Source organism: Sebastes fasciatus, chromosome 11, assembly GCF_043250625.1.
Source record: "Sebastes fasciatus isolate fSebFas1 chromosome 11, fSebFas1.pri, whole genome shotgun sequence".
Classification (NCBI taxonomy): Eukaryota; Metazoa; Chordata; class Actinopteri; order Perciformes; family Sebastidae; genus Sebastes; species Sebastes fasciatus.
This window is the reverse complement of record NC_133805.1, coordinates 12344683-12372404: the sequence shown is the minus strand read 5'-3', so window position 1 is coordinate 12372404 and position 27722 is coordinate 12344683. Positions and strand designations below refer to the sequence as shown.

The window sequence follows — 27722 nt, the reverse complement described above, 5'->3', positions numbered from 1 at the left end:
CAACAGACTTAAAACAAAATGCCAAAAACGGTTAAAACAAACAACATAAGAAATTTCACATAAAAGAAACAAGCAACAGACTTAAATGTGACAAATGACATCAAACAATGGATTAGCAGCGATGTTCAGTAACAGGACGTCAGTGGGTCAAATAGTCTTTCATTCTTATAAAGTAATAGATGAGGGTGCAAAATCTTTAAAAGCACTTTCACCAAAGACGGTGCAGGTTCGAGGAATGATGTACATAATTTGTCCGCATGACCGAAGGTTGCAGCCACTGATAGTTTTAGCAGTCAGAAGAGAACATAAATAAGGAGACAGTTTGTGCAATATGGCCTCATAAAGAGTGTGTTTATTCTACAGTTGTATGAGGAGGACAAACCAACTTTCTCATACAAGCTGTGATGATGTGAGAAATCGTAACGCAGCATGATGCACTGAATCTAAGACGAACTTGCACGCATAGATAAAATATCACCATAATCAATCGTTTGAATTATCAGCAACTGATTATGGTGATATTTTATAGATGCTAGTTTAACATTAGAATTAGGTACGGCCAAGGGTTTGGCTCTGTCCTCTAAAGCTCATTTATTAACACGTTGTATTTCGTTTGTTTTATGTGTACGAACATTTGTAGTGTGTAAAATGTAAAAACATCCAGTTGTGGTTTTATGGGAGGTTATGTGCAGGACTATATCTTGGATCAGGCGGCCAGGCAACCAGCCGTCTCAGGCTGGTTGCATGGCAACCTCACGGTGACGCCAATACTCAAAGAAGGTAAGGCTCCCAGCCAAGAAATAGTCTGACACATAACCCCCCCCCCCCCCCTGTGTGCGTGTCTACTTCACAGTCTCGGATTGGTAATTGGAGTGTGGAGGTGGGAGGCAGTGCCCTGTCTTGGCCCCGGGGGTCTGGTCTCCAGGTGCAGGCCAGACTGGACCGCAGAGAGACGATCTGGCTGAACGGGACGGCAGAGGGACGATGTCTTCAGACCACAGCAGGTTACATGAACGGTAACAAACACACAATCATCTCTGCAATAATATTTAAAATATTAAAACCATGATTATGAAGAATTCAATCTGTCCAGGTCCAGGTCTGAACGAGGACGTCACCGTAGCGGCATGTGTGGGAACAAATCACAGTTTGATGCTGGATGTGCGGAAAAGAGACGGTGGCAGCGAACCTGAAACTCTGGGCAGCGTGTCTGTGGGATCAGCCAATCACAGGCTGACGCTGAGAGCTAGTGGCTGTTTGGAAAGTCTGACTGCAGTGGAGGTATCACCAAAACTGCACAAAAACACTACATTTGTTATTACAGCACAGCATGGCACTTTGAAATACTGAATATTGTTATTTTCACAGGCACGGATTCAATACCTGAGCTCTCAGATACAGAACAAGCTGCTGGAAAGAATCAAGACATTACAGCATCTCCTCAGTGAATTCAGGCGGCAGGTAACCAAAATACTGCAGGATGCTTAATGGAAACAAATGCATGTGGTAACATTAGTTGTTGTTGTTGTTTTTTTTGGGGGGGGATTTATTATCATTATTAGTACTAATTTTATTTACTTATTTATTTATTTATTTATTTATTATTTATTTTCAATTTGTGTTTTAGACTCAGAATCTAACTTTGTCTTAAAAGTGCGGTTTTATTTTTAACGTGGCTTCTCCTCACACCTTTCTCTGCAGTCCAGGGACAGTGAGCTGCTCCAGGAGCTGAGCGCTGTGCCCCTTCATGTTTCCCAGCGAGCGGAGGCTCTGCTGGAGCACAGAAACGGGGGTTTGTTGTCTCTGTGGAGGAGCAGCCCCCCACATCGCGTGGTGACTGACAGCCTGCCTCGCTTCCTCAGCCTGCTGCAGCACGCCTCTCTGCTGGGACAACAGGAACTGAGGAGTGAGTCCAGGGAGATGATGCTAATGAGTCATGTCAGCTACTGCCTTGATTGGCTAAGCAATCAAAAGTCTCAAAGCGGTCATGCATTTTGTGTCCATGAAAGAAAAAATTGTAGAGCCAGAAAGATTGGGAGAGCAGATAGAGGAGATAACACCCTCCCCTGATGTCTTGTCGGTCCCTGCCTTTCCTCACAGGCAGAAATCTAATTTCTTTCTAAGAAACTCTGAATCACAACTGATCTTCTCTTCCTTCTTACATCATTATCTGACGCATGAAAAGCTTCTGTCCCACATCGTTATTTTTTTTCTCTTACACAATCACATCATTTTTGTGTGACTTTGACCCTTACACTTCCTGTGAGAAAAGTGTTTATCTGCTGTTGCTCTCATTAAAAAAGCCATCTTAAAGCTGCAGTCAGTAACTTTGAGCAAGTGCAAGACTAATGATTTTTTTCACAGATTATCACTGTCAGTATATAGTGATAAAGTTTTATAAAAATAACTTTTTGATCATATTTGCTCAAAGTTACAGACTGCAGCTCTAATGCATAAAGTGTGACAAAGTGTCGTGCTGCGTCCTCAGGGCCCCTGGCCACTCTCGCAGGTGTGTACCAAGATGTGAAGGGCCAGAGGGTGGAGGCGTTGTGGAGGGAGGCTGTGTCGTTGTGGACTGACGGGCTGGTGGCAGTCCTACCTGTGTTGTTGGGGAACCCTCAGCTGAGTTCGCTGGCTCAGGCTGGCGTCGCCACGCTCAGCGTCGCCCTGGATGTGGTGAGAAAGCTGCATGCTGGTGCCCTTTTTTGGCTAATTTAAAGCATTTTGTAGATATTTTTACAGTGTGTGAATTCTGTATCTAGTATCCAAGTTGTGGTTGTTTTTTTTGGAGTATCCGCTTTATTATTTTCTGCATGTAAATATCCCGGTTTCAAAAACTTGGATGAGCTCTTATCCTGGTTTTGATGAACCTGGATATGCTAGAAACTGGGATTCTGTGTTTCTGATCATTCTCTTCTGTGTTCAGCTCCACTCATGTTATATAGTATATTTGATGATAAACTTGTAAAATCTAATCATGACCAACATGCTGAAATAAAAGCGAAAGTCTGATTTTGGTAATGCAGAGCACACGGAGAGGCTAAATCCAGTAGAGTTGAGGTAACAGTCACACAAGACAAATCCCAGATAAAGACTCAAAAGCAGCATACTAATATACATGCAGACTCACTCATTAATGTGTAGTAATGGTTGGTGTTGTGTGTGTGTGATCCAGGCAGGGCAGCATACCTACCACTGGGTGGAGACCAGGCTGGCCATGGCTCTGTCTGGAGTCAGGAAGCGACTGGCGTCTGTCTACAAATTCTCCCCCAGGTACTGCACATGTCTGAGACATACATGAAGAAAAGCTCTCTGTGAACCTCTTTTCCTAAAATTAAAAATAAAAGAGGTCAGAGGAGGGACATATCCTTCATTATGTGATGATAGTATGCCAATCCCACCCACTAAGAACCAAGGTCAAAAGATGTCTAGGTCAGTGGTTCCCATCTTTTTCACATCAAGGACCCGTAACCTGACACAAATTAGACCACAGACCCCCATTTGATTCATTGATTAATTTATTGTGTGTATATACAGTATGTATATGTATGAATGAATGCACGAATGAATGAAAACCATGACCAAAATAGTCATGCATTCTGTCATTGTGTTACTTATGGATGGGACTATAGTGAAATAAAATTATTCCCCTTTTTGCTGGGGAACCCCCTCAAGGACCCCTGAGGTTCCCCGGACCCCACTTTGATACCATTGGTCTAGGTAACAACTGGGCTAACCTTGGTTGAGACATAACAGGATGGCTGTCTAGGTATAACTAATAATGTGACTTTATTTAAATTTGAAGCAGGTCCTATCCAAACCTTTTTGAAATATAGTCATTGAAAAGCTCTTGAAGCAAACGTTACAAAACCAAGCCACTTTTAACCTGCCTGCAAATCACCAAATCAATCCTTACTGCACAAATATCAACAAGCGATAAAGAGCTATAACTATTGAAAATTGATTTGAACCAAAGCTTAAAAGCTCTGCATTTGCTGTTAAATTGCCTAGTCAGAACAAACGATATGTAAGAAAATGATTCCAGTTTGATATTTTGAATCGAGTGTTCTTGGTTTTTCCAGCGAGTGTTCGGTGGTCGCGTCGGTGCCGCTGCCGCCGCTCCCCTGGTCCAGGGTGTCCGAGGCTGGACTGATAGAGATCCTTCTGGAGGAGTGGCTCCTGAGGCCCCTACAGGCCCTCGCCTCCATCAGGCCCACAGCTGAACTTTACCGCCTCAAGAGGAAGATCATGGACAGCCCATTTACACGTAAGACTAATAGCTTTTCAGCAATATACACATGATGCAATTTCACTGGAGGACTTACTGGAATTGCAATGCTGTCTTTCTCCTTCTACTTCTCTCTATAAGACCAAGCTCTGCTGGTGGCGGATCAGTTTGTGGTGACATTTGATGGCCACCTGTATGAGCTCCCGGGCTCCTGTCCACTGCTCCTCGCTCAGGACGTCAGCGCCGAGCCTTTATTTACGCTGCTGCGCAGTTCAGACTTGCATGACTTCCTTCTGATAGGAATGAATAACAGCACTGTCAACGTTCAGCACAATGGACAGGTATGTGTTAAAGAGGACCTATTATGCTTATTTGCAGGTGCATACTTGTATTTTGGGTTTCTACTTCAACATGTTTACATGCTTTAATGTTAAAAAAACACTTTACTTTGAGGACATGCCAAACTAGCCGCTAGGCAGGTATAATGCAAATGTGTTACTTGGTGACATCACCATGTTACGGAAGAAAAGGTGGGACTTCAAGCAAGGCGTTCCAGGCAGTTCATGAGCAGCGTTTCTGTGGAGGAGAGTAACTCCCGTTGGCGTGGATTTGGGGTTTTGTAGACCTTTTACATGCACATAAAAGTATATAACACACTAAAGGAAAGGGGAAAAGCACAAACGCATAATAGGTCCTCTTTAAAACCCAAAACATGAATTAAGAGAGTGAAGTGTTGTGATTTCGAGCTGAACTCTACAGCTTCTTTCAACGTGTCACAGGTGAAGGCCAACTGCAACAACACCATATCGCACACGTTTGACAGCGACAACGGAGTGTCTGTCAGAAGAGGGTCAAACATCGTGCAGGTGTCCAATCAGAATGGAGCGTCAGTGTCATGTGACCTGTCGCTTGAGGTGTGCAGCTTCACTCTGGATGGATGGTTGCATGGTAGGACTAAAACTAAAGATTCAACACGAGTTAGGAGTATAAACAATTACTGATCGTCATTATTGGTAATAACATGGTTTTAATCTACACAGGCACGTCTACTGGTCTGTTGGGGACTAATGACAATGAAGCAGGGAATGATTTTCCTCTGCCTGATGGCTCTCAGGCTGAAAACTTGCAGGAATTTTTCTACAGTTGGCAGGTAGGACAAGTGAAAGATCTGATGATTGAATACATGCAGAAGAAAATCCCAAAATCTTCATATTGTTGGACCTTTGTCGACATAAAAGTATCCGGTTCTCACCTGAAGTTTGATCATTTGTCTACAGATGAAACCGGAGTGTATCAAACCACCAGGTGCAACAGAGCACTTTCCTAAAGCAGCCACGAGCTCTGTGAGCTGTGAATCTCTGTTCTCCTCTCCTGACTCCCCTCTGACTTCCTGTTTCAGAGTGGTGAGTAATTAAACACTTCATCACACAAGCTTCATAATTTTCTGGCGAAGTTAAATGTATATAATAGATACTGTGAAAACATGTTTCTGGCACCGGCAGCCCTGGCCTCTCCTTCTCTCTTATGGATTTCATGGCCTAGATAAGAAATTAATCAGCTGGACGTGATGAGAAATCTGTCAAAACAAATAATATGTTCCTTCTGCACTTACGAACTTCAATCATAGTTAGATGAAGCAAAAACTATGTCTAATAAGAAATATAACTTCTTAGTCTGGCCAAAAGGAAATAATGTAAAAGAAAAGTACATTATTTTCATCTAAAATAATTCAAATTTATATTTGGTGAAAAGCAATATGTTGGACTATACTGCTGCCTGACATGACATTGGCGTTGACGATTGTGAGCTTCATGTTTACAGCGTGTTTTTTTCGTCATGCAGGTGGATCCCGGTCGGTTCTTGTCTGTGTGTGAGTTGAGCTCCCCCAGAGCTCCCTGTAGATTAGCATCTGCTTTTGTTCATCTCTGCCAGCAGAACTACATACCTCTGGAAGTCCCTGTCCAGTGCTGTAAGTTACACCATGATACAACCAAAGACGTGCATGGATAGACTCATATCATAATCATAATCTATGATACTGTACCGCCTTGATATATCAGATGTTTTACATTTTTTGTTTTTGTTTTAGTGAAAGTATGAAGGGAGGACGAGCTGAGGAAGAGCAAAGATGAAGGGTGATACATGACCTCTGTTAGCTGCTAAAACTGACACATTTACACTTTTATACCACTGTTTTTGCTACAATACTTATATTTGTATTAAATTTTGTACTCTATTGTATAGTTACACATTATTATACCTCATGTAATGTACACTTTTGTCCTGTTTACACATGCAGATATTGTGCCAGTAATGTGAATGTGAACTTACTAACTATAGCAAGTATTATTAACCACAAGGCCTCATTGTTGTATTTTCTGTGGTCTGTAGTAGAAACACTGAAACTATTTGTGACTGATGGTAAAACACGCCCAGTAACTAATCATCACAAACATGAAGAGATCAACAAATATGCTTTTGAAGTGCATTTATTAACTTGTGCTCTTATGTTAAATATATATGTTTGGCTTCATCCAAAATCGCATACTACACACTACATACCCAATAGGTGTACTATCGTTCAACATACTTTTGTGTGAATAAACAGTAGTATGTATCTTTTCGGACGCATTGAGCAGTAATTTACGTCGTCACTTCCTGAGAGCCTCCTTGCCAGCTGGAGATGTGTAACCATGGTAACCTGTGTCAACCTCATGTGACCAAAACGACGGTTTGTGAGAATCAAAGTCTGAACTAATTTAAAATATATATTACGCCCAACAAAGTGAAATCGTATAGGCTACTTACACTGAAATTGAAGTGTTATTGATGTTACAGAGCTGTCTGTCAACGTCTGTCATTAACGTTGACGTCACTACTTGCATTGCATTGTGGGATATTTCACCCGATTCGACTGTTATCAGGCCATTAAATAGGCGTTATCAGTCACTATAAGAATAAGTGTGGGTCAGTAGGGGCCTATTACGCCTACTACGTAGTGAAAGTGAAACTTAAAAGCAAAACGTTCTGACACGTCAAACTGAATGAAACGTCACGTTTTGAACACACACAAAGAGGCTTCTTTATGTTTAAGCAACAAAACTACAACTTCTTTAGGTTTAGGCAATAACACTACAACTTCTTCAGGCAAAAAAAACAAACAGTTAGGTTTCGGGAAAAACAGTGTTTTTGTTTAAGTCAGTCTAAGGACGCTGTCGTGTTCTTTTATACCTTCTTTCGGTGGTCTACTATGTGAATAGATGATAAAACCTACTAGTGGGTGTAGCAGGCCCCTATTGACCAACATCTATGGGGCTTATAGTGACTGATAATGCCTATTTAATAGCCCGAAAACAGTCTAATCTGCTGGTTATTTATGCAGCCGTATTGTCCATCATTGCATTTTGTAATATTTCACCAGAAATACTATGCGATTTGCGAGCTATTCGTTTCATACTAAGGTTTATCCTAAAATAAAAAATCTCACATCGTTTTAGCGAACTAAATAACATGTTAGTTGTTAATGTTAATTTTGGACGCAACCTTTGTGTTGCTCTTTATTGCTCAGTTAATTGGTTCCCTGGAAGATGGGTATGTAGTTGTGTATCTTGGACTTCTGTCTCTGCACGACACACTCGGCGATCCAGACAATGTTGCGGCTCTCCTGCTCCTTCAGTTTGATGTAGGAGTAAAATACTCCGTAATGGAACTGCTGCAGGAAAGCGAGCGTGTTCAGCTTCACCTGAGTAAAAATAAAGGATGAGAGTTGAAGCCGCTCAGAGAGGCAGAAAGGCAAGATTTACGTACAATTAAGATAGTTTGAATCATCTTTAGAATATGTTTGCATTGCTTCTGGTCGACTTGTCAAAACATTTACTTTGCAAATTCTTCATATCGTCAATAAAAAATAATTGAAACAAACTGCCCATACTTTCAAACTGAATTTTGCGTGAAATGTGTTGCTCGGTCCAAATAGTTTTACTATATCAACAGTTAAACAGCTGGAAGCTACATCCTGGTGGGACTCCGCACTACTGAAGAACATTAAAGTTATATTACCTCTTGTTCAAAGAATCTGTCTTCCAGAGTCTTAAATCCTGATCCTGGCTCAGGGTCATCAAAGATTATTTTATACACCTGCAGGGAGTTTAAGGTTAAAGTCAACCGCGTTTAAGTTAGCTGCAGTAACAACACAGCGGCTCTCGTTAAGAGTCCCCAGCGTGTGATGTGACTCACTGGGTAACAGTCGGCCACTGCTTTGACTTGCTCGTGGTCCTCTGCCCTGGCCAGCAGTTGCAGCCCTTCAGGGTAAAGTTTGCCACACGATGGATACAACGCACTCCTTTCTGCACCGCTGAGATCCGTTCCAAACGAGTTCACTGTGATGATGAAGGCCCGCCTGTCTGCCTCAAACTGCAGCACACACACACGTACAAATACAGAGCATTTTCAGCAAAACGAAAAACTTTTATGGTACATAAAACTTCAAATTCAGCCCATGCAGTGTAAATTCTCACAATACCTCCAGGACAGGACACATTATATCTCTTGTGGCACCACCAATGTTCTTGCAGAAAGAGTGGAAAGACTCTAAATATGCCTTTGAAGAGAAAAGCAATGATCTGTAACACATGTCTGTAATATAAAATCCGACCTCAACCAAAGAGGGTAAGCACACCATTGTAAAACTTGTGATACAGTACTAAAACCAACAGCCAGAATTTATATGAGCACACTTACACAACGCAGTACCATGGTAAATTATGGTAGTCACTTAGTCACCTTAAACAATTTGTTTCTGAGGATCTCAGCTTCCATTTCGTCCAGGTTGGACTCAGATACAGCATCCTGGAAAAACTGAGCTATGATATGACATAACACAGTGGGTATCAGTTTCATTAGTCTGTATTATATATCACTTTTTAATCTAGCAGAACTTCAAAATAAATGATAAAAACATGCAAGTTAAGTCAAAATTCAGACTTAATAAAGTTCTGAAAGAACTTCTCAATGTAATTTCGTCATGACATCTAATGGAATAACCACAGTTGGTGGATTCACTCGTTGAGTTCAACTTTGGTGAACTTAGACCCGTTGACCAAAAAAGATAATTCCTCCCCACCATAAAAAAGATCCACCTCCATTGTAAACTGTTATGATTAGTGAATTAATTATTTTTAGTGACTTGCAACAACTCTGTGACTGAAAAGGTATTGGTACTGTTCGTGCTAAAGATAACCGTCTCTGGGAGTTTAACACAGATCATCTGATGAATCTACCTAGCGGTGTGTCCACCAGGATGGCCGTGTAGAGCTCAGTCGGGGTGCGAGCGATGCCCACCGCTGCCATTTGGTCAAAAGCTCCCAGTGGGTGACATCGTGGGAGAAGCTCTTCCACATCTCTCTGTTTCAGGGCCCCGGTGATCAGCATCACCACATTGTCGATCATGTAGCTGTAGCTATGGCAACACAGAGAACAGAGTTAATGGATGTCCCTTTATTTGTCTGCGTGGCATTTTATATTATATCCCTTTTTATGAAGGACATATAGCCTCTATTCTTTGTTTCTTCTTTTGGAGATAAGCAAGAAAAATGGATAGATAACTACAGGAAATAAATATGTCATTTGACCTTTGTATAATTTATAATTTTGCCCATGTAGCATACGTTATATAGTCAAGGAAGGTGGATAGTGGAGGCAGGGCGTTGGAGCGAAGGCAGCTGAACTCAGTCACCAGGTTCTCCCTCAGCTTGCTGTCCACCAGAGACACAGTCAGGTCCTCTTCAGAGGACAGCATCTTACCGTAGTCGGTGCTCTGCAGATGCAGCTTCATGTCTGAGGAGAGGAGAGGAGAGGAGAGGAGAGGAGAGGAAAGACATTGCATAAAGGTTTAGTACTCTGTTTTTTTTCTCCCCTCATGCCTCATCTTGTGCATCTCTGCGTCTTTTCCACAGCCACTTCCTGTTAGGTTGCAGTGCAAAAAAAACAGGAGGAGGTGAATCATCATACAGTTTATAATTCACACATGGCTCACATTAGATCATCACATAACTCACTAACAGCTGATGATGACTAACTATAAACACACGCACCCACAGACATATAGATTATATACAATAAACATATGGTGTATGATAAATAAACTGCAATTTTGGAGTCCTTTTGAGAATTGAGAGTTTTTTCCAAGAACTACTTGTGTGGACTGGTTAGTGTGAGTGTAAGTTTGTCTTCATTCGCACTGACTTGCACGGTATGTGTCTCCCAGAGAGACTGGTTCCTGGAAATAAAATTCAGATTATCTCCTTTTAAAGGGGAACACTACCTAAATTAATAATTCCAATATGTTATTTCCATGGTCAAGGAAAGTTCAACCAATATCTGTGAACATGAGCTCCTCTCTCTCAAAGCCAGAAACCAGAGATGTAAGTCTTAAACTTGTGATGTCAAAGGGTATAAAGTCTGGAGCTGCTCCATAGACAATGAATGGAAGACTGATTTTCTGGACCAACAGAATGTTTGTTTTCTTTTTTATACCCAAATGAGCTTTATTCTATTGTAGTGTTGTCAGATGTGAAACAGAAAATGTTCCCATATGCTCAGATCGTTCCCCTGGGTGCTCTCAGTGTCACCTAGAACATCTCTCCCCATTAATTGTCTATTGAGCAGTCCAACTCTTTATACCCTATGACATCACAAGTTTGAGTTTTAGCACTCTAGTTTTTGGATTTGGGAGACAGTTGTTCATGTTTACTAATATTTTTTGGACTGATAACAGGTATGAATTTTGAAAATGGGCGTAGCTCCCCTTTAAAATGGGATCTAGGTGATCCCGTCAACTCCGCTGCAGCGAGACACCCTCATACACATGCACAATCATTTTGTATAACAATAATGACAGTGTGATACAATATTCTTACCCTCAAGTGTGTCACACTGGGCCAGATTTTGATAGTCGGTGCGAGTCAGGATCCCGGCCTTCATCCCGCGAACCAGCCCCTCCAGATAGCCGTGATCCACGTTGAAACTGAGCTCTGCCATGATGCCAAATGAGCTACCAACGAGCCTGGGTGCAGTTAAAGTGATGCCTCCCCTGTCCAAATGTGTCTCTCTTTGTTTTGTTTTTTTAAACTTCTGCATTATTCCCTCTCTGACTAACATACATGCAGTTATTTTCCCCTTCCTCTTTGACACTAAGAAATTCCACACAGCTGCCCTAAAAGTGTCTCAGTTCCTGCATTCAGTCAGTCTGGCTGCACAGGTTAATGGTGTACTCTACTCTGTACCCAGGAGGAGAAATATCTCTTTTTTAAAAAACACTTTAAGTATATAAATCAGAGACCATGATGCTCTTTGGCTCGACATCACGCGGGACTAAAAAGGAATGAAGCTAACTCACCTGTTTTTATAACAGGCTGTAGATAAAAAGTGACCTCGGCTGCTCCTCCATTGTGAGATGCTCATAATATTTATGGGCAATGAGAGTGGATCTGTTCAAAACCATGCAGCAGATCATGTGGTTTATGAAGTTGATATTTTTCGCAATTTATCATGTTCCCTGCAGACAAATTTATGTTAGACATAATCGTTGACCTTTCCTCATGTCCTCTTCTCTACTGTATATATTTTTTGATTTAAGCACTTAGTGTGATAATCAGACACAGTGCATGTATTCAGGGCTACATTACTGAAATGTCAATATGGCTTTTTGAAGTTAACACTTGTCTTAAACTCCTTTGTGATTGTGGCTTTTGATTACATACTGAACATATGATGATATATAAATCAACACATAACAACTGTTATATTTAATTAGGTGTGCATATTTTTGCAATTAGACACCCTCTTTCTCTTCACTTTCCACCAAAAGAGGAGCAGACAGTGTCCCAGACAAAGTAATACAGTATGTGTGGACCACAGATTGCCCGGATAAGAGATGCAAAATTGCTTTATTTTGGAATTCACAGACTAACATCAACATCTGTCTACGCACGTCCTCGCTGGATACACACATTTGCCCCCTACATATAAGATTCATGATCATTATCTTTCCGCATATTTGTCCCGGAAAAGAATACAAAGCGGCTTTAGTCCCTGTTTAGCCACAAGACAGCTGCCAGCAAACATTTGATATAACTATTTTTGTTTTGTTTTGATGCTGTTTCTCATATGTTCCACATTGTTTCCTCCACATGTAATCCACATGTAAGTGATTTGTAGTTCGACATTATTCATGTATGCATTTTAGGATATTTCCACTAAAACAAAACAATAAGGAAACAAAAACACAAGTATAATATAGGCTTATGATATATTTATTCAATAGCAAAAATATAAACAATAACAAATCCACATTTTGGGACCTAAACGTCTCAAAGGCATATTTTTACATAGGAACAGAAAAAAATGTTTCGTTTTTTTTTACTGTTGGTGACTTAAAACATATAATTTTGCTTTATTTTTCCCACATTTAGCCTATAGGGCAGTAAGTTTAAAACAAAGAAATGTATGTTCTAATGTAAATCTGGTTATTATGGGATCCCACATGTTTAACATGGCAGGAAAGCAGAAGTGAAAAAAAATATTCAAAAGCAGCAATAGTGCAGGAAATACCCAAGGCACTATACACAGTTTACACGTGTTTGTCTACATACATGAAAAAGCATATGTCACTCGTCCTTTGTTGCCTACATATTGTATGTTGGTTATTTGGATAGTCTGTAAACATTTATGCAAGTATTTTCTTATTCGTGCCTCAGAAGACTGAAAACAGAAACCTCTCATTCCCATTTTCTCCTCTTCCATCACTCAAGTGTTGAAGCCAAAAACATTGAATGTTCCGAACTGCACTCACAGGCCTGAAGGCAGTGTACGCGCATTTCTATGTGTAAATATATATATATGTGTCTAGCAGGTGCTGGGCTGTGTCTGTCTATGTGTGTGTGTTTATGTTTCATCTACGTCTTCTTTAAGCACAGGGCGTTCATCCTCCAGCAGTGACAGATGGTATTGAAGAGTCGACAGCGGCAGGAGGCGCAGGGGTCGCAGCACGGGACGTGGGTGGAGCAGCTCTCCATCAGGCGGCCGCAGCGACGCGCAGGGGTCGGTGGGTTTGACTTGTTTTTCTGAATTGACAAATAGGGAAAAATAAGTTAAAATCCACAGGAAGCCTTTGGAATAAAATTCACCAATTCAAATACGTTCACACACAAAAACTTACACTGCATGCTGCCCTGAAAAGTGAGCCAAACCATCATTTCATGCATTCATGCTGAAAAGTTAGTGAGCATACAGTTGCATTATAGGACACACAAAGACAGTTTAAGAAGGTAAGCTTACAGGGGTGTTTTTTTCCTGTGGCGGAGAAATCTTTCGCCTCGCAAACAGTCGCCTGTTCCTCCCTTGGCTCCCAGCTGGAGTTGGAAATAACAGAATGATCAATGCTCACTGTTAAAAACACTCAATAAACTTCCTTTATTTATACCGATCTTTTACTTTTTCTATTTTTTTACAATTCAGTTTCCAAGAAAACTTCACCACATCCTCTTGAGACTTATATTCTGGTTTCACAGGATAGCTTCATGTTTATTCTCTTCTTTTTGCTTACACAGGTGTTCGGGAGGCACCCTGATCGGATGTCCACACCACTTCAACCGGCTACTCTCAACATGAAGGTGCACCAGTTCTACTCTGAGCTTCTTTTGGATGTCCGAGCTCCTCGCTGTCACCTGGGAGTCGGCATTTTATTGTGATGGATGGGTTTGTGTGTCCCTGGGAGTTGTATTGTCGGGTGCAGTGAGTCTCTTTTTTTGGCTTGGGAGACCCCATTCCCACGACAAAAAAGAGTGAACCCGTATGGCGCAACCACAAGTGGACAGATTAACCTCACAGGAAATAAGGAAACCGATATCTCAGTGCTGGTGGCATAGCTAGCACACATGGGACTAGTTGTGGTTGCCACTATATGGGCTCATCACCCACAATGAAGGGGGATAAAGGTTCAGTTCATATCCGGAGAATTTGGCGCGCTGACACCTGTTTACAGAAAACTAGATTTTACTTAGTACGTGGACCTTATCGCTAAAGTAGATGTACATTTTCCTCGAAGCAAGCCAAGAAGCCACACCAATTTGACAATTTGGGCGTCCATCCATAAAGACAAGCCATTACTCTATCAACAGGTAGGTTGACCTTTGTAAGGCCTCCTCCTGAGTAAGAACAACAAAAGAGTCTGTGCTTTCTTGGCTTTGTTTATTTGGCCATCCTGAAGTAACTACTGGAAAGAGTTTTCCACACTTAATCAAATATTACAAGATTGTACAAAACATATTGTCTTGCCTTTCATGCGACAGCTTGTTGGCCGGCGGGATGTATTATTGATCGACTGTGAGAATCAGATGGAAACTATTTTGGGTCACATTAAAGAGCTCATCAAATACGTTTAAGAGGAAGTGACATCCATTTGTTTATAGGGTTACATTTCCACTTGACATCTCTGCTGTTTTGTGTTCAAGTCCCAACAGTACTTACGCTATTATTATTATTATGCTATTACTAAAATATCTCAACAACAAGTGGATGGATTTCCAGGACATTTTGTACAGACATTCATAGTCCCCATAAGATGGATACTAATGACTGTGGTGACCCCCTCACTTTCCCTCTAGTGCAGGGGTATCCAAACTTTTTCCCTTGTAGGGCCAAAACTGGAACTCAATGGTGGGATGTGTGCTCTCCCCACTGCTCCTCTCCCTCTACACCAACGATTACACCTCAGGAGACCCGTCTGTTAAACTTAAATTTGCAGATGACACAACGGTCGTCTGCCTCATCCGGGACGGTGACTAGTCGACATACAGACAGGAGGAGAACCTCCGGTGTGGTCAGAACAACCTGGAGCTGAATGTTCTTAAAACCCAAATCATCATACTAAACAACACTGCGTTTGCTGTGGTAACTTTCAGGTTTCTGGGATCCATCATCTCCCAGAATCTAATTTCCAACAGAGATCCCATCAGGAAAAAGGCCCAGCAGAGGATGTGGGCTACTTCCTGCTCCGGCTGAGGAAGTTCAACCTGCCTCAAGAGCTGCTGACACAATCATACACAGCAATTATCCGTCTGTTCTCTGCAGGTCCATCACTGTGTGGTTTGGATCGGCCGCCAAACGGGATAGGAAAGGACAATCAGGACTGCAGGGAAAAATCATTGGTGTCAGCCAACAATGTTGTTTATTTCTGTATAAGTACTTTGAAAGCAACACAATACCGGAGTCAAATTCCTTTTGTGTGTTCACACTTACTTGGCCATTTAAGCTGATTCTGATTATTTTCTTATGTGAGTATGTGATGTTTGTTGTGTCCTTGTGTTATGATTTATGACTGCATACTTACAAATACTTTATTATTGTACATTTTCTTTGTTGAAATAAAAAAAATAATAAAGGTGAGGAAATAAGTTTCTCGAAGAGGTAGACTTGGTTATCAACCAAGTCTACCTCTTCGAGAAACTTATTTTTCCCTGCAGTCCTCAGAGGACAGAGTTTGCTTGGTTGTCATCAGATGACCCAAGAATGGACCAAAGTTCACTTTTTAGGTCATGTGATATCAATGGAGCTACTCCTTTAAAGGGCCAGTAGGTAACAATTAGGGGGATCTATTGGCAGAAATGGAATATAATGTTAATAAGCATGTTTTCTTTAGTGTATAATGATAATAAGAATCGTGTTTTTGTTAGCTTAAAATGAGCCTTTCATATCATCATGTTGCACCGCCATGTTTCTACAGTAGCCCAGAACGGACAAACCACACACACTCTCCAACACGCTTGGCACACAGGAGAGGCTTCAGTTGGTTTGCAATCTCCTCACCTCACCACTAGATACCTCTAGATCCTACACACTGGACCTTAAAGAAAGATGGTAGTAAGTGGGCCATTTTTTTTCTTTTAAATCAAACTGCCATAATATTTGTCTTTTGAAATGATTTCTGAAATTATGACAGTTGAATCATCATAATCAGCTTAATTGGCCAAGTAAGAGAAATTTAACTCAGTTTTTGTTGTTGTTGACATTTCCTGACTCTGGAGGTGTATATAAGTCCTGGATAGAGGGCAGGTCTCTGCAGCCCTGACTGTTGTGGATCTTGTGATCCACTGACAGGTAGAGGCTGGGACCGTGAGCTGGGTCAGTTTGGAGCGGAGGATGACTGGGCTAATGGTGTTAAACGCCGAGTTGAAGTCCACAAACAGGATCCTTGTCATGGTCTGGCGCTGTGCCCAGAGGCCGATGGACTTTTCCTTTTTGTTAAGACTTCAGTCTATCTTGTGTTTATCTTTTTACTGGCTTATTAGTTCTGATGATTTTGACTTCTTGGTTTTTATGTGATATTCCTTGTTTCGTTAGTGTTTCCTGTTTTATTTTGATATACTCACCATGTGTGTCACATCTTATCTTATTTCCTGCATTTGTGTTTTCCCACCTTAGCGATTGTCTGCCCTGCCCTGATTTGTTCCACCTGTATCTCATCATCTCCTTGTGTATTTACTGTTTCCCTGTCTCTGTGCCAGTTTGTTGTCGCTCCTCGTGAGTTGTGTTTCTCCTGGTATTTCCCCTCTCATGAGTTTTTTTCCCAGTATTTATGATTTCACTTTGTGGATTGGCTTTTTGCAAACTTCCTGCTGGACCTGCTGCATTTTTGTATATTGTAAGTTTTTTGTTATTAAATCATTGAACTCAGCCTGCTGCCTCCTCATCCTATACCTGTGTTTGGGTCCAAGTTGTGCTATCCCAGTAAACCTGATAACCCTTGCTTATGTCGAGGTGTTGCGGGATGTAGTGCAGTCCCATGTTGAGTGCATCACCCACTGACTAGTTGACCCGCTATAGGCAAACTGCATGGGTCCACAGAGGTCTTGTGATGTCTATTCTCTCTAAGGATTTCATGAGCACAGATTTCAGGGCGAGAGGCCTGTAGTCATATTAATCCTGTGATGGAGGGTTTCTTGGGGACGGGGGTGATAGTGGAGCATTTGAAGCAGGAGGGGACTTCACACATCTCCTGTGGTCTGTTGAAGATCTGTGTGAAGATGGGGGCCATCTGGTCAGCACAGACTTTCAGACACGCCGTCTGAAAGGGCTGAATCGCATCATCTTCACAGATCCTGAGTGCAGGTGGGGGAGGTCCTCTGCCGATTTATTTTTCTTCATTGCACTGAAGCAGGAGCATTTCTTGTCATGATATCATCTTGGCAGCCTAGTTTTTCCTTGTGTTTCCTCTGTTTCCCTGCCCTTTTGTCGCCTGTGTGTTTTTCCCTGGTTTGTCTAGTCTGTCAGTGTGTTGAGAGGTGTGGCCTTCCTCCTCTCCCTCCTCCTCTTGGGCAGGCACTGCTGGAGCAGCTGACAGCAATCAACCGATCAACCAATCATCACACCCCGGTCTTCCTGCCACTCATCGCCAGATCGTTCCGTCGCCCTCAGTGGTATTAAACTAAATCAGGCTCCCTAGTATTTTGCTCTTGCCTTTGCTGTTGCTCTTGTTTTGGATTGTTTGGACTTACCTCGTTTTTGCTCTGTGCTCAGGTCTGTTCACCTGCCAGCTGTGGCTGCTTCCAAACCCGCCTGCTCACTCCTGCACTCTGCTCCTCCTCAACCTGGAACCCTGCTGTAGTTAATTCCTGCCATTTCACTCTCTGACGCCATTCCACCGCTCGGAGCTGTTGTGGATTATTCTGTTGCTCCGGAAGGATTTCTGGACACCCCCTCCCCGTGCCCCGTTCCGCATATTAAGTATTGACTTTGTTTCTGCATATTGCGGACCACCAGGAACCAATTAGCTCTGTTCATTGAACATTTATTATCTGTGTGAATAAATTATCTTTGTTCACCTTTAAAGAATTGAGTCTGTGTCTGTATTTTGAGTTCAAGCTATTGTTGTAAACCAGAACATAACATTTCTACGGGTCTCCAGAACCGTATGTAGAAAACAATAAGTAAAGTGTGTTTCTGTTTTTCAAATTAATTCACCATGCCCGATCATCTGCACAGGTGATTTATCAGAATATTTGCTTTGAAGCAATATCAGTTTATAGAAATAGTAGCTAAGATTGTCAGCGTTCCAGTGGAAATCTAAATTATTGGGCTCTACACCTCCTCTCTGCTGGCCCTTCTTTGGATCATCATGAAAACAATCTTCATCAAAGTCAAACTATTCAGACACCTTCAGTCCGTTGTATGGATCGTCATAGATGCTGTGCAAGTTCAAATAGCCAACAAATCAAAAGCCCTCCTTCTTGGCTCCGACCTTCTTCTTTTTTTCTGCCCCATGACTGATGGCTGCTGCACCTTCCCGTCCAATCCTTTGGCTAGTCTTTGGCCAGATGTTTAGACATCATCCGTTATTTTGCAGAAAATACCTTCGGCTCGGTGTTTCAAGCCTCTCCTCCTGATGCTGAGGCCCTCATCCACGCTTATATCTTCCCCTTTTTAGATATCTCTACTTGACTACTTGAAATACTGCATTTTCCGGGGAACCAACATCTGTCTTCTCAACAAATCGTAATGAGACACTCAGTCAGCCCCCCCATTCTCATTCTCCCATCATGTCCATTTATAGGGCTGTCACCATATCAGATTTTCACTATCACAATGATCTTGGCTATAAGAATTTACAATAACGATGTTGTCGCAATATCTATAGAAAAATAATGCAGTCAAATTAATTTTTCACTTGTTTAATTGTGTGTTTTGTCACTCAGAATACAAGTCTGTAACCATAGCTGTACAAAATCTTGATTTAATAGGCGCTGGATTATTCACATGATATGATCATGTGTATTATTAACATGATATTCATTTTTTAAATATCACGGTATATCGCGAAGCCCCTACTGTCCATGTTTACATCCTAAAGGCTTCCCTTTAGTATTAAAGAGGACCTACTATGCTTTTTCCCTTTCCTTTAGTGTGTTATAGTAGTACACGTCATTGCAGAGATAATTAAAGCTGCACCAATTAAGATTTTTATACTAAAAATGGAAAGAAATATATTTTTCGTCAATCTTTTGTAGTGACAAATCCACAGAGAATTACTGCCAGGCTCTGCAGTTTCCATCTGCCTTTTTACAAAGTTTCAAAGCTTGTGAGTGAACAGAGTGAAGCATTTGGCAGCTAAAGATTCAGATATGAGCTAAAAGAAGAGGGAATATTGAACTTACATTTACCAGATGGCCAGACACACGACTCCAAATGAATACTGATGTTGTTCTGGTCTACTGGATGTTTTTCAAGCATTTGCTAACACATTTGTTATGTCAACTTCAAGACTTTCAGCTGGTATTAAGTTACTTCAGAAAAGAACAAGTCCTGATCCATCTGTAAACAAACGGTTTCCCCAGCAGAGCATTTCCAACCTCAGGACTAACGTGCTATCACATTAAATCATCAAATTAAGGTTTTTTAATGCACAAACTAACAGAAGACATTAACAAAATCTTAGTTGTTAATGTTTGTGATGCTGTTAAAGGTTTGTCAACAATGTTTGCTGCGATAAAGTTGGCTTAATACACAAGAAAATGTGAATATTTTATCATTAAGTCAAACTCCTGTTAGTATTCTTGTAATTTCTATGTTTAAAAAATATGATTTGGGCCTTTAAGTGCACGGACTCTGCACATGTCATATCTCATACTGTGTTCCAACTCTCCCATCAAAGAAAACAAGCCGAATCAAACCAAAATGAAACCATGATTTGCCCAAAATAAAGCTGTCCCAACACTGTGATGGTCGGTCAGTACAGTGATTCTAAAAGCAATTGTTTAATATAATAATATACAGGATTGGTTAAAAGAACAAGATAATTTAAATAGAAGACATTTTGAAATGTTTTCATGAATTAAATGATCTTTATCATAGTAATGTTCTGTTAACTCCTGGTGTGATCAAATAGATGACATGTATAGGTACAACCTGCAATAAAAACTGGAAACCAAAAGATTTAAACATATCCACACCCTTAAAGATGTTGATGCCTTGAGTTTGACAAGATTAATCCGACTCATACATGTTTGCATTAGTGGGGAATGTAAAAAAGCTTCATTGCAAAACTTGTGGTTTTTTTTTATTGTTTTTTTAATTAAATCATTTTAAATACAAATCGAACAAATAAGTAACCTGTCTCTCGTCCTTCGAAATATATTTGTAAAAAATGTAGCCTATTTGATCATTTTATTGACTGCTTTGCAAAACAAGCCCATGCATATTTTGGTTAATTTATTTCTTATTTATTTTTTAATTGAATAATTTTAAGCAAGCAATACGTAACCTCTGTCTCTCATCCTTAAAAATATATATATATTAAAAAATGTAACCTATTTGATAATTTTATTGACTGCTTTGCAAAACAAGCCCATGCATATTTTGGTAAAAAAAATACATATTTTTAAAAAATAATTTTAAATACAATCGAACCATGAGCAATCTGTCTCTCATCCTTATAAATATATTTAAAAAGCCTTTATTTGATCATTTTATTGACTGCTTTGCAAAACAAGCACACGCATATTTTTGATTAATTTAAGGCTAAATATATTTCATAAGGGCACTTTAGAATATGGCTAAAACCAGCATAAATCTATAATGTCATTATGTTTATATCAGGCTATATGAACTGCACCATTTTCCTTCACGGTGAAGCATTTAAACGCCTTTTTTATCGGCTCATGGCACTACAGATCAATCAGCTTGAATGATTCATAAACAAAATAACAAAAAAAAAAAGGTTAAATCCTCACCTGTGTCATTATCAGACTTCCTCACATATTTCTGTGTGTCCTCTGCCCAGGACAGCGGGAAGGCGAGCAAGAAGAGGCACAACAAGTGTCTGCCGGTGATCCTCCTCATGATGATGATGAAGGTGAGATCTGTTGATGAATAGGTGAAAAAAAATAATAATAATCTCACTTAAATGAAATAAATCTCAGACTGTCAGGTGCTAAATATCTCCGACTCACCTACTTCTTCTCCTTTAAAGCCTGACTTTATCTCCCTCGGGTTTCTCTCTGGCTGTGTGAGGAGGTCTCTCTCTGAGGAGGTGGGCGACGCACGACAGAGACCGACACGCTGCGCCCCCACGTGACGGGCTCGACGCACGGCAGGAGATGAGACTGTTGCCCTGGCAACAGACAACAGGTCAGTCTAAGAGAGAGAGGTAGGAAATTACTAGTTTGTGTCAACAAGCATAACACCTACTACAGAATAGCCAACTCCACTGCAAGAAAAAGCATTCAAAACCTTACTTAAAGCTGCAGTAGGCAGAATATTTTGGCATCATTGGGCAAAAAAATCCATAGTAACCTTTCAGCATATTGTAATTCAAGCGTTCTGCGAGAAAACATCTCTGTGTTGTCTAGATAAAGTAGGCAAATACTCAGAATTTTGTCTCAAAAGCAGAATTTTTTAAAGGGACTATTTGTAACTTTCAGAAATGCTTGTTAACAGCGACACCTGTGGCCGTTAAGTCAACGAAAGTCAGCGTCGGGCTCGCGCTTGCTCGCTCTAAATAAACATGAACGAGCATCGCTCAAAACAGTGAGGCGACACACGTCAGCTAAAACCACAATATCCCTCTATATTTCACCTGCTTGACAGTAATGTTAGCTGACCAGACTGAGGTCTCTCCATGAATCACCGCTGATCATAGTGTTGGCTTTTCCTGCTTCAGCGTCGATGCCGGGGCTCTGAAGAAGCGGGGCTCCGCAGCGAGTAACGTTATCGTCTCCCGCCGAAGCCGGAGTGAGCAGGAACACGAGTGAACAGACTTCAGCCACACGCGACCCGATACATTTATACACTTAAAAAGTCCCTTTTTAACAGTCCCTTTAACACTAGTTTGAAGTCTGCCTTCACATGCAAACCCTGGTGATTGCCTCAGTCATAGAGTGATATCATAGTGTGAAGTGGCAGTTTTGCCTGGGCAGTAAGCTCATCAAGATGGTGACTTGTTCTTAGTGTCTGAGATTGTGGGTTCGAGACCCTGTCGTGATAGAATGATACTTAGAGGTCCCATATTGTTAAAAGTTAGATTTTCATGTCTTTGACTGTCTTTTCAGTGCTTTATAAATACTGTTAAACTATCAAAACGCTCAATATACGGAGAAATACACACAGCCCGTATTCAGAAATGCATGCGTTTGAAACAAGCCGTTAGGATTTCTGTCCATTTGTGATGTCACAAATCTACAATATTTAGACCGTTACACGGTTTTAAATATAAACAGTCTAAATGTGTCCCAGTTTATTTCCTGTTTTAGTGTACGTAAATAACATCAGCTGACAGGAAGTAAACATGGACCCAAGCTGTTGCCTAGCAACACAATTCTGTTGCATTTCTGTTGAAATGCACTAAAACGGAGCATTTCAGACAGAGAGTAAAGACAGGTATGTTCAGGCAGACAGCATGAGGAAAATAAAGTTGTTGTTTTTTTAAACATTACAGCATGTAAACATGTTATAGTAGAAACACAAAATACAAGTATGAATCTGAAAATGAGAACGATATGGGAAAAAATCCCAGGTCATTTCAGAGAGAGCATTCGTATTAGCTGTTAATTCAATGGAAGCAGCTGTCAATCACTCGTGAACTCTGATCAAACGGTCAAACTAGGCAGCGCTGATCAAATATGAATCAATATTCTGTTACTGTAATGCCTATTTCCTGCCTCAAATGTTTTCAGAAACATCTTGCTCTGTACTGGAGCAAATATGATTAAAAAACATTGTTTTTATAAAACCATTAATTGATTCTAGTTAGTCCAGTTTGTTTAATTCACAACGTTAAAGCAGCATTAGGCGAGATTGGAGCAAATATGATTACAAATTTTTTTTTTTTTAAACGGTCACTATATCCTGACAGTAGTGCATGAGACAGGTAATCTGAAAAAAATCATGTTCCTCTGTGTCCTCCGGTGCTCCTAATGGCATCGGCAAGATTTCAGAGACCGGAGGAAAACAACCAATCAGAGCCGAGCTGGAGCCTGCCGTCTCTGAGCAGCTGTCAATCACTCACAAACTCCAATCAAACTGTAAAACTAGGCAGCACTGATCAAATATGAATCAATATTCTGTTACTGTAATGCCTGTAATGACAGAAACATCTTGTAGTGCCAGAGAGGACCTACCAGACGCTCCCACGCCCCGCTGCAGCAGTAGCAAGTGGGGGCCCCGATGGAGCGGTCGCTGTCCTAAATGGTGGCCTGAGGCGTATACGCTGTGCTTGACCAGAGTGCAACAACAGCGGTAGAGGCGTGCCAGCCAGACCAGGACGACGCCCCTCCATCCACAGAGGGATGGGTTGGTGGCTCATGACACCCACTGCCAAAGGCAGGCCCTTTCGACAGCTCATTATACAGTGGATGGGCCATTGTGAGGTGTTGGAGCAGTTGTTGGACGTTGTGTCCGGGATGGACGGTGATTCAACGAGACCGTTTGGCACCCTAAAGCCCGCTGGCCGAACGAGAGGGACCACCACACAAGCCCAGCCAGCCCGGTACAACGCCCTCGACATCCATCGCCACAGACCTTGGGACTGTTATGGATGGGATGGGGTAGAGGGCAGAGACCCCATGGCCTCAGCGGCAGCCCCCCCATCGCTATTTTGTTAAGTGGGTGAGTTGCCAAGGACAGGCGACCTGCTGGTGGGGGCAGTGTAGCGACGGCCCACATTTCCTATCATGCCTAGTGCTGGACTGAGTAGTTAAGTTTGCTGTTTTATGTTCCAAAGTACAGATGTTACTTTTCGTTGGTGTTTTTGTGATGTGCTTGTTCAGAAAATGTATGTTGGTAGGTGTCAGTTTTGTGCTGGTTTTAACCATCAGTGAAGTGGCTGTTGCCTCTCTTGACGCCAGCTGTATTTTGAGAATGTGTTTATCTGCTTTGTTCCATTCCATTTAGCTGCTTTGATATCAGGATCTAGGTATTGTGTATGCTGATTTAGTAGTTTAGTGGTATTAGTTACACCTGTGCTTTCCCCACTATGACAAGTCAAAAAGCCTGCTGTGAAAAAGGCCTCTTTGGATGTGTTATGCTAGTAGCAACTAAAGTATGGCCTCAAGCTGGTAAGTTCAGGAGTTCCCCTTTAACATAACATCTGATAAAAGTAGTAACGCATGTACAAACAAGGCTGTATCAAATTAAATTAAACTCCAACCAAAAGAGAAAATGGATACTATGATGGAATAGACCTAGTAATATATGTTTAAAGTTGGTTTTAGTCTGTTTAACTCAGTTTAATCAGGTTTGTTGTACCAGTGAGTAAACTCACACTGCAGCTTGAGGCATCACTACTGTTGCCATGGTTACCTGCAGTTTCAATGGCCTTCGCCTTGTTCGGTGTGCATGAATGGAGTCTGTACAGACTTACTTACTATACAAAAGAACTCTAAAGTAAAGTAGTCAATTCAATTTTAAATGTCATGATTGCAGAATAAGGCTCCACGGTGAATTTATCCTGAGTGAACCTGCAGTAGGCAGAATGTTTTTGGCATCATTGGGCAAAAATTCCATAATAACCTTTCAGCATATTGTAGTTCAAGTGTTCTGAGAGATAACTAGACATCTGGACCTCCTCAGGGCTGTTTTCAGGCTTTAAAAAAATCTAGCCCGTGATGGGAGACTTTTGCCAATCACAGGTCATTTCAGAGTGAGAGCGTTCCTATTGGCTGATCATTCAACAAAGGCAGTTGTCAATCACTCGCCAACTCTAATCAAACGGTCAAACTAGGCAGCGCTGGTCAAATATTAATCAATACTCTTTTACTGTAATGCCTATTTCTCACCTCAAATGTTTTCAGAAACATCTTGTAGTGTACTGTTTAGCTGTAAAATGAGAACGTTTGCTCCGGCTGGTCGGCGGTGCTTGTTATTTCCTCAACTGTTCTCAACATGGCTGCCGGGTCACAAACTTTCTCATTTTACAGCTAAACAGTACACTACAAGATGTTTCTGAATACATTTGAGGCGAGAAATAGGCATTACAGTAACAGAATATTGATTCATATTTGATCAGCGCCGCCTAGTTTGACCGTTTGATCGGAGTTCACGAGTGATTGACAGCTGCTCAGAGACGGCAGGCTCCAGCTCGGCTCTGATTGGTTGTTTTCCTCCGGTTTGTGAAATCTTGCCGAGGCCATTAGGAGCACCGGAGGACACAAAGGCACATGATTTTTTTCAGATTACCTGACTCATGCACTACTGTCAGGATATAATGACCGTTTTATAAAAATTATTTTAATCTTTTTAATCATATTTTCTCCATTTCTACCCGCTGCTGATTTAAATGCCCTGCACGCCCACGCAGTTGGTTTCACTTATTCAGGATAATCAGACTTCTGCTGTTATAGCTGGATGGAGCTATGTTGGATTCACGTGAGGTCACCAAATTTACGTTTGCATCTGAACACGTCCACAGTCCTTAACTCAGGTCTAATCAGACAAAATAAACGAATGCACCTGTTTGGGTGGACCATGGAAGTGTTGGGCCCTTTAGGCAGATTTTGAATTGCTGCCCATCTGCAATTTCTTTGCAGCAATACAAAATACATGGAGGACATTTTGACACGTTACAGTAGGAAAAGCACAGATGTATATAATCATATTAATGATGTCTGAATTCCTGCTTCGGTTCTAAGGATCCTGGTGTTGTGCATGCTGGCTCACTGTCATGGATTTAAATAGAACGGAAGAACACTTTGTCAAAATGACTATTGTGAAAAATGTCTGTTGTCAGGCTCGTAAGTCAATAGTTTATTTAACACTTTATTTTAGCTTCTGATTTAGAAACCTTTCAAAAACTGTATTTTAATAATACTGGACTCATTGAAGAATGTGTCATAATGTGAGAAAAAGTGCCATGTATTTGTTTACTGTAGTTATCAGCATAAAAAAAATACAATCATTGAAAAACGCTTAATAAGAGCCGATAGATGGAAACGATGGGAAAAGGTCATAGGCTGCGTAATGTAAAGATGTAATTTAAGATTTGTTTTTTTGTAAGCCTGTACAGATCAGGGTAAACTATCATAACAAGGACATTTGGGTGCAGCTTTGGAACACAGCCAAGTACAATAAGCCACAGTACTGTATGTATATGATTCATTTTTTTGAATGTGGCTATAATGTGAGTCTCAAATACTTGTTAGACAGCTCCCCATAAAATTGCAGCCACAGAGGGATAGAATGATCTGATGGATAAAGTGGTTTGACTGCTGTGTAGTTTTTGTTGGACTTGTACTTCATTTTTCTTTCTTTATTATTGTTCTGTGATCTTGATGAAAAGGGAGCAGTTTTATATTAACACATAGTTAAGCTATTGTATGTCCAACTCTGTAAATCACAGGAGTCAAATTTAAATCAGGTGATGGGCAGGATAAAATACTTGGTATTTCTACTTCTGACAGAAGATGTCACTTAAAATGAAAAATAAACTAAAAGTAAATAGCAGGGACAGGTTTTATCCGCTTCTTACGTAATCCAACTTTCGTCAGACGGTGTGAGTGTGTTTGAAGGCCTAAATGAAAGGTCCATAATAGCTGAATGTTCCCTTTGAAAATAAGATAAAAACCTATATGATTTATGTTTACAGTCTGAACAATGGTGATCCCACATTTGATTTAACTTCTTCTGATCTCCCTGGTGAGACTATCACATCTGGGGATTTTATGCACACCTTTGAAAGGTGTAGATACAATAACTCACTTTAATACTAGAATCACTTTTCATGGAAGATCTCCTCTCAGCAGATATTTGGAGACACAACTACCCAGCTGCAATGTACTCATGTCTTTGCATTGTGCAGTTTTACTTTCTAAAATGCTTTAGTTTGATCATTCTGCTTGATTAATGATGATTCACAAACCTTCACAAACAAAAAATGAAATTGCCTCATTACTCCACAGAAAAATAAACTGTCAGGTTTCAGGATTTCACTTAGAGAGGTGCCTTCTTGAGAACTTGACATTCATTTTGAAAATAAATCAATTTTATGCAAATGTTTGCAGAAAATCTTGACTAGTTAATGGTCTGTATACTGAGAAATCCTTAAAAAAGGCTGTTTAATCTAAAATCTTAAATCTTAAAAGCCACTTACGGATCAATGCTTCAGTGCAAAGACAAAGGCTAATAAAATCAATCTGACTACAAATCATGTGGACGGAGCAGTAAAGCGAGGGGAATGAGATTAGTGGTACAATATTAGAAACACAAACAATACGAGGTCACTAATGTAGGCCCATTATAAATCCTCAATCCCTCCTGTGAGGCCGCCTGGTGTGCTGCTTTTGACCATTATCCAATAAATGCCTCTATCTTTGACAACGCCTAAATCTCCACAAGCACCAGTCCCAATTTTATAGCCCTTTACCAAACAGTTGACTGAGTGCAGCAACCAAATCCTGGGTGGATGTGAGTTTCTGGAACATGCAAACATATAAAAATATTTATACTCTGG

General features: G+C 40.9%; 4 protein-coding genes across 5 annotated transcripts in view; 2 read left to right on the top strand and 2 right to left on the bottom strand.

Moving 5' to 3' along the window:
- Positions 1-7010, top strand: part of LOC141776872 (uncharacterized) — a 36125-nt gene extending 29115 nt beyond the window's left edge. The window contains exons 62-74 of the mRNA XM_074650709.1: positions 854-1016; positions 1094-1281; positions 1369-1461; positions 1702-1906; positions 2489-2676; positions 3176-3273; positions 4083-4267; positions 4370-4569; positions 5008-5176; positions 5269-5378; positions 5506-5631; positions 6071-6197; positions 6318-7010. Coding sequence (XP_074506810.1) covers positions 854-1016; positions 1094-1281; positions 1369-1461; positions 1702-1906; positions 2489-2676; positions 3176-3273; positions 4083-4267; positions 4370-4569; positions 5008-5176; positions 5269-5378; positions 5506-5631; positions 6071-6197; positions 6318-6328 — 1863 coding nt within the window. The 3' untranslated portion in view covers positions 6329-7010. The remainder of the gene's footprint in view (positions 1-853; positions 1017-1093; positions 1282-1368; positions 1462-1701; positions 1907-2488; positions 2677-3175; positions 3274-4082; positions 4268-4369; positions 4570-5007; positions 5177-5268; positions 5379-5505; positions 5632-6070; positions 6198-6317) is intronic.
- Positions 6986-11336, bottom strand: LOC141776873 (V-type proton ATPase subunit d 1-like). Its single transcript, XM_074650710.1, has 8 exons — positions 11146-11336; positions 9895-10063; positions 9508-9686; positions 9011-9090; positions 8751-8828; positions 8465-8641; positions 8288-8365; positions 6986-7970 (listed from the first exon to the last, which is right to left on the bottom strand). The coding sequence occupies exons 1-8, from the start codon at positions 11264-11266 to the stop codon at positions 7797-7799; spliced, it is 1056 nt and encodes a 351-aa protein (XP_074506811.1). The 5' UTR covers positions 11267-11336; the 3' UTR covers positions 6986-7796.
- A 1183-nt stretch (positions 11337-12519) lies between these two features.
- Positions 12520-21425, bottom strand: asip2b (agouti signaling protein, nonagouti homolog (mouse) 2b). Of its 2 annotated transcripts, none has more exons than XM_074650708.1 (4): positions 21236-21425; positions 21013-21141; positions 13565-13638; positions 12520-13350 (listed from the first exon to the last, which is right to left on the bottom strand). In XM_074650708.1, exons 2-4 carry the CDS (start codon positions 21119-21121, stop codon positions 13183-13185), a joined length of 351 nt encoding a protein of 116 aa, XP_074506809.1. In that variant the 5' UTR covers positions 21122-21141; positions 21236-21425; the 3' UTR covers positions 12520-13182. The 2 variants fall into 2 exon arrangements, with proteins under 2 accessions (XP_074506809.1, XP_074506808.1); XM_074650707.1 differs by having other exon boundaries at positions 21232-21421.
- Positions 15454-27722, top strand: part of LOC141776868 (phosphatidylinositol 4,5-bisphosphate 3-kinase catalytic subunit alpha isoform) — a 172516-nt gene continuing 160247 nt past the window's right edge. Inside the window, exon 1 of the mRNA XM_074650702.1 lies at positions 15454-15463. The gene's annotated coding sequence lies outside the window, so the exon portion shown is untranslated. The remainder of the gene's footprint in view (positions 15464-27722) is intronic.